Here is a 6,832-nt window from a genome sequence, read left to right as displayed (position 1 = left end):
CCTGCTGAAAAGCAGCATGTGAGCCTCACTTACTTTGCCCTCTTTTTGATAAGCGGCCTCTGAAGTTTTTTTGTTGTGAATTGTACAAACAGTTTTTCTCTGCCTGGCATTATTTAAAAAAAAAAATAAAAATCAAAGAACTGACAAAGGGAATCGGTAGGGGAGGCAGGCAAAGCTTTTGAATCTGACTCTTCTGAACATGTCTGTTCCACGTTGATCATCATTTTAAAAAGCAAGTTTATGAATTGGGTTCTGTAGTTAGAATTCTTCTAGAAATCGTGAGTAGATTCCATAGTCTGTCTGCTGAGTTTGAACTTCAACATACACAATTTGCTACTGCTAGACTAAATTGCTGTTAAATACTTCTTAAAAAAATCCTATGAAGTGTTTTATATGCTATGAAGTACTAACACATTAATCTACTATTGGAAAATTAACAAACCCAAGTTCTCTGCATTCATATTCAGTTGTACAGAATAAAATGGGTCGGGAAGGAAGGTTCTTGCTACTGTCTGTGCCCTGGATATTGACATATGGACATACCTTTTCATAGTAATGTGCCATATTTAAAATTTAATAACTTGTTATCTCTGACTGTGTTTTCACTACCTTCGTTTCCTCCCCTAATCCTCTGTATTTTTTTAGAGACCTACTATATGTGAGACCTTTCAGGAAACTGCAGTTTGAATACATCAGATTGTTCCAGGACCTGAAACTTTCATGATGAAGAGAGCTAGGCAGAAAGTTGTGGTTGAAAATGAAGCTCCTGAAACTTCACAGAAAAACAAAAAACAGAAAAGTTGTTCGTATGGCTCAGTGTTTGGTGAATCTGACTTGCATGCCTCAATGGACTGGGGAAGCCTTCCACACCATGTTATTCTGCATATTTTTCAGTTTCTACCTTTAGTAGATCGAGCCAGGGCATCTTCTGTTTGTCGAAGGTGGAATGAAGTTTTTCACATCCCAGATCTCTGGAGGAGATTTGAATTTGAACTTAACCAGCCAGCTACTTCTTACTTAAAGTCTACACATCCTGATCTCATTCAGCAGATTATCAAGAGACATGCTGATCATCTGCAGTACGTCAGCTTCAAGGTAAGTCCTGGGTGAATGGAGGCTTGTTTAGTCGTGTTACTGTGCAGCTTCTCTATGTCAGTTGGCTCAAAGGTTTTACCTGGTAAGTGTTATGCTTAAAAATGCAAACTACTGCAGTAGTTTCTTTCTATGCATGCATACCGTTCACTTCCATTTTCTACACACTAATCTCTACAAAGTAAAGAGCTAGCATCATAAAATACGGTGCTGAAGATTGACTGATACGTTTTCAGAATATACAAAATATGTAGTTTCTGTGAATCAGTGTTAGTATCAGTCTGAGTACTCAGTAGATTATTGTGCAGACAGGTATTTCTTACGTGTGAAAGTGTTTGAGGAAATAAACTTGTCTTGTGTGTATAATTTCTTTGCAAAATAAGACTATAGAGTGAAGAATGTATTGAAATTTTAGAACCTTGCTTTGGAAAAGTAAGGGAGAAATATTCTGTACATGTGTCTTCAAGTCATTGACACATAAGGACATAATTAAGTAACTCTAAACTTGATTTAAATGAGGGCTGTGTTTGTAGTCTCAGGATTGCATGAATTTAGACTTTTTGTTTGAATATTTGGTACAATTCATTGCTTTTCTGGGAAGATCATAGTTGATATTACAGGTGCTTTCTTCGCCTTTGGCAGTCACTTCTCCTTAGAGAAGTTCATAATTCTAAGCTAAACAGGAAAAGCAGAAGAAAAGACTGATATTAAAGCTAGGATGAAAATCAGAAGCTGCTTTTTGTCAGCACTGGTAGCAGTTTTAGTTTTGAAGATAACTTGATTTGGTTGCACAGCAGCAGTTTGTGGGTAATTAGTTATCAAGTGCCTGTGACTTCTGTGCTTCATATGACTGATTGTAATGAATTGAGATTATACTGTCCTAATGCAACTTGTATGCGTTTTCAGCTACTACAGAGAAGTAAGGTGGGTTGAAATAGTGATTTGTCCCAAGTTAGTTATCAGGCTCATAGATGAATTGAGAATCAGTTCATTATTCAAAATGCAAATACGTTGCACCTGCAGGTAAGGTGGATTAGTTTGCTAGAGTATATCTAGGCTTTATCAAGTCTTTCTTCTGCTTTAAGGGTCTAGAATTGACATTTAAAGAAAGGTGCATACATACCACTGTCTGTCATGACGCCGGTGCTAATTACAGTTGTTTGGAAAGGCATGAGCTTATTTGAAAATAAGAGTTAGATTTAATTGCTCAGTTCATACTAGAAATCCCCAGCAGTCATATCCAGGCAAGTCTTCTAATAGTAACTTTCCTGAACTTTTTCTTGTCTTGAAAGTTCTAATTAATGTTGAGCTTTGTCCTTTGTGGTAAATGCAGTCTGGTGCAGTACAGCTGAGTGGGCGTGCAACTTGCAGTCTTGGGTATCTATGATGCTGTTTTCTAAATAATAATAATAAAGAATGACTTCATTATGTTTAATTTGCTTTTATAGGTTGATAGTAGTACTGAGTCAGCAGAAGCGGCCTGTGACATCCTTTCTCAGTTGGTGAACTGTTCTATCAAGACACTGGGTTTGATTTCTACAGCAAAACCAAGCTTCATGAATGTCTCTAAGGTGATGTTCTACAAACTGTAACAAGAGTGACTAAATTAACTCTTAAACCATTTCAGCTCTCTTACTGTGTTGTTATTCAGTTGATGGTGATTTTTCTGAAACAATATGTATTTATTGGCATGTCCTCTTTAATTTGAGGCATCCATTAGTATTAGAAAAATAATTAGACATTGATTCTATTAATTGAATTTAGTAGTGTTGATACTTTGTGGTGTAGAGGTGGGAATAATTTACAAGGCTTGAGTTTTCTCAGTTCTTGATTGAAAGATACAGTGACCATGTGCTGCAACATTTTGTGAAAATGCCTGAAAGTTTTTTTTCTTTGATTCTATAGGTCACAGCAGAGTTACTTTCTGGAAAATAAAATAAATGCCTTTGTTATTCTGCAGATAAATTCCAGATACTTCAAGCTCATCACTATGTCCACTTATCTCTGTTTTATTACAGTGAAAAGATAGTGGATGAGTTAAGTACTGAGTTGATTGTTAACATGCAGCAGCATATTTTTAAACAGATTTCCTATGTTCACGTTCAAATAAGCCTTTCTGTATTACGCAAGAAAGGGGATGCCTAAGAAATTATTATTTTTGTACTTTCTGTGCATGTGAAACCTGCAGTTTATATGCTGAAGTTCTGCTTATCTTTTATTAAGATTTATTTTTTTCTCTCCTCCTTCAATTTCTCCAAACAGGCTCATTTTGCTTCAGCACTGACAGTAGTTTTTGTAAACTCCAAGTCATTATCATCAATCAAGGTAGATGACACACCACTTGATGATCCTTCCTTGAAGGTTCTTGTTGCTAACAATAGTGATACTCTAAAATTGCTAAAAATGAGCAGCTGTCCTCATGTATCACCTGCTGGTGAGTAGTCAATATATATGAAAAATCTAGTAGTGAAGTATCAAAAACACAGTAGTCAAGACTTAATTTAAAACAAGTTACTCATAGAACTTCTACTGCTCTTCTCAGTCTCTTAGCAGAGGCCTTTTATTGACCTAATCTTGGCTTTAGAGAGCTGGAAGAGGAAGAAGAATAATGTCTTTGTGTTACTGAATGAGTTGGATTAATGAAGGTGGAGGTGCTCCTTGCTTGACTGCATCTTCTAGAATCGTGGGGACTTTTTTACATTCTTCTCTGCTGCTCCAGTACCTCTGATGATAGGCCTTGAGGAGGAAAGGCCTGCAAAATAATGCAAGCCTTTAACACATGTTCCAAGGACTTGATGTTCATTGCCAGTTCTGTGTAAGGGTAACCAAATGTGTACTGCTTAATGTGTGCAACTTTGTAGACTTAGTAACTGGCATGTGGGGAAAACATGCAGAATCCCTGACCAGTATATCAGCTATTGATTGATGGCATGAAGTAGGTGAAAGCAGTTCTCAGTTACTGTTTCGCAAGATGTTGCGAGTTTAACTTACTGAGCAAAAGTGCTAATACTTCAAAATTATATTGAAATTTGTATACATCCCATTTTTTTTTAAAACGGTGTAAGACTGAGAGTCATCCAGTTTCTGTAGTGCCCTCGTGTGTTGAGATCTGGTACTATGAACTTGCTTATTTTAACATTGATTGGTGAAAGACTGACTCCCTTCAAAATTCAAGCTTGCCAGAAAATTCAGGGCACTCTTGGGTCCCTTCTCACCTTTCTCCTGAAACCCTGGTGCTGGGGAAAGAGATTCATGGTTGATCTCTTTCCTGTATTCTTACCTAGAGTCCACAAAAGGTCATTTAATCTGTGTACTTTGTATTACAACTGATTAAGAACAGTTATGTTGTTTATGTCTTAATTCAGGGGAAGATCTGTTTTAGCACAGCTCTTAAACTGAGCTGCTGGTGGCCATTTAAATAGAATGCTTAGATGAATGCTGAAGGAAGGAGAATTAGGGAAGGGAGGGAACAGTGACAATTTCAGTTGAATCTTGCCTGGTTTCACTTGCCTCTTCACAGTTGAGGAAATTCTCCACAGGGAAGGTCAAAGAAGAAGAAGGAAATGCAGATCCAAGATGAATGCAACTAGTTAGACTTGCAGCTTTTCCTGATAAGTGTTTATGGCCAAAACCCCATAAAAGGGTGTGGATATCTAGAACTTTATTGTATTTCATGGTTTTTTGGATATAGGCATGAATGCTACAGCCAGTGGAATTAGCACGTGCTTGAGCTTTACAGCAAACAACTGTGCTTAAATTCCATTTTCATTTTACAGAGTAACTTATTTTTTGTTCCTCAGGAATTCTTTGTGTTGCTGACCAGTGTCATGGACTTAAGGAGCTGGCTTTGAACTACTACATATTAAGTGATGAACTGCTGCTGGCTCTATCAAGTGAAAAACATGTTGATCTTGAACACCTTCGCATAGACGTTGTGAGTGAAAATCCCGGACAGGTTGAATTTCACACTATTAAAAAGCAAAGCTGGGATGCTCTTGTTAAACACTCCCCCAAAGTCAACATTGTGATGTATTTCTTCTTATATGAAGAAGAATTTGATGCTTTCTTCAGAGAGGAAACCCCTGTTACACACCTTTACTTTGGTCGTGCTGTGAGCAAAGCAATGTTGGGTCGTATTGGCATGAATTGCCCAAGGTTGATTGAGTTGGTTGTGTGTGCTAATGGACTTCAGCCTTTGGATGATGAACTTATTCGGATCGCAGAGCGCTGTAAGAACTTAACAGCAATGGGACTTGGTGAATGTGAAGTAACTTGCAGAGGTTTTATTGAATTTGTAAAGATGTGTGGGGGCAGGCTTACCCAGCTTTCTATAATGGAGGAAGTACTGATTCCAGATAATGATTATAGCTTAGATCGACTTCATTTGGAAGTCTCCAAACACCTTGGAAGAATGTGGTTTCCTGATATGATGCCAACATGGTAAATACTCTACATTTGTGGGTGAACTGATGGAACCAGGATGTTGCTTTCTATGCAATTAAAAAATTCAAAATATGAAATGTGAAAACTTATTTTCAGATTTGAGTTTTTCTACCTTGAGAACATCTAGTAGTGTAACAAGAGAACATTCTAGAGGGGTATATTGAAATAGAAAATAGATTAAGCGTACTTAACGCTTTTGAAAGTCTGTGGTTTACAGGTGCTTCAAACTTCAGTGAACTTTGGCTTCTATGAGCTTCATTTCAAATGTTCCATTCATATTAATTTTTTCTGTCTTTGTTTAGTCGTTCCGATGCAGTCAGAGGACTAGAGAATCTTATTATTTGTCACGGTGTTTTATGCAGATGTTTTTCAAAATATGTTACAGATGTAAAAGCTTGTACATTAAAATACTTAACACTAGCCCAGGTTGTTCAAATATAATCTAGCTTAAACTCATGGCAGTATATTAAAATGTTGTGGTAAATAAGCTTATACTTACAAAAAAACCTAACAGTTTTAAATTGCACTTTAAGTAATTCTGTCAGATTAGCTAAGCTGTGGAGGCTGCATTGTGCAGCATGTTGTTCTTCTGTCTTATGCATTAAATGGATGGGAAAGAGACCTTGTTAAAATAAATGAGTTTACAAGTTTGGCTCTAGATTGATTGCTTGGGCTGAGTGACAAAGCACTTTGGAAACTGCTGGAGTATAAGGAATAGATTCTGGGTTTGAGAGAGTTCAAGTCTTTGACTAGAGATTGGTGTCTGAAAGCTGTTCTATGCTTTCATTATTAAGAGATAAGAAGGATATCATAAATGTGGCTCATGAGAATTGCACACCAAGGAGGAAGGATCTAATGGTATACAATTGTCTTCGATCACTTTCTGTCTGGAATCAAGGACTTAGACTGCTTGAAAAAAAAATATTTGCCAGTTAGAGACCAAAATGGCCTGTAATAATCTTGTCTCTGTCTTGCAGAGCTGAGCTGTAAGTCCTGATTTCTGGAGTAAAGGTTGCGGGAGGTGATCCTGAAATTTTTAGTTCAAGACTCTTCAGTACTTTTTGCTATTAATTGCTTTTTGAGGAAGATTTTATTTTATTTGTTTTCTTTAAAGGGGAAAGGAATGATGAGTTGGTATGAATTACAGTATGTATTTTTGCGTTGACATTTTGCACACTGTAAACTGAAATGCATTGTATACAAGTTTTGCTGTAATTATTTTCATGCTTTAGTTGTTCCATCTTCCTATTTATAACAAGTCTACATTTGATTTGCTGGTAGTATTTGTCACATCAGA

At 36.8% G+C, this 6,832-nt stretch overlaps 1 protein-coding gene across 1 annotated transcript in view; it reads left to right on the top strand.

Annotated features, from left to right (window-relative positions):
- LOC104542109 (F-box/LRR-repeat protein 21-like) overlaps nt 1–5,817 on the top strand; it is a 9,365-nt gene extending 3,548 nt beyond the window's left edge. Inside the window, exons 2-5 of the mRNA XM_010186321.1 lie at nt 723–1,095; nt 2,541–2,663; nt 3,355–3,526; nt 4,893–5,817. Coding sequence (XP_010184623.1) covers nt 723–1,095; nt 2,541–2,663; nt 3,355–3,526; nt 4,893–5,536 — 1,312 coding nt within the window. The 3' untranslated portion in view covers nt 5,537–5,817. The remainder of the gene's footprint in view (nt 1–722; nt 1,096–2,540; nt 2,664–3,354; nt 3,527–4,892) is intronic.
- Nucleotides 5,818–6,832: the final 1,015 nt, after the last annotated feature.

Source organism: Mesitornis unicolor, unplaced genomic scaffold, assembly GCF_000695765.1.
Source record: "Mesitornis unicolor isolate BGI_N332 unplaced genomic scaffold, ASM69576v1 scaffold7896, whole genome shotgun sequence".
In the NCBI taxonomy this organism is placed as follows: Eukaryota; Metazoa; Chordata; class Aves; order Mesitornithiformes; family Mesitornithidae; genus Mesitornis; species Mesitornis unicolor.
Note: the sequence above shows the minus strand (reverse complement) of the source record. Positions and strands in the feature narration are given on the sequence as shown.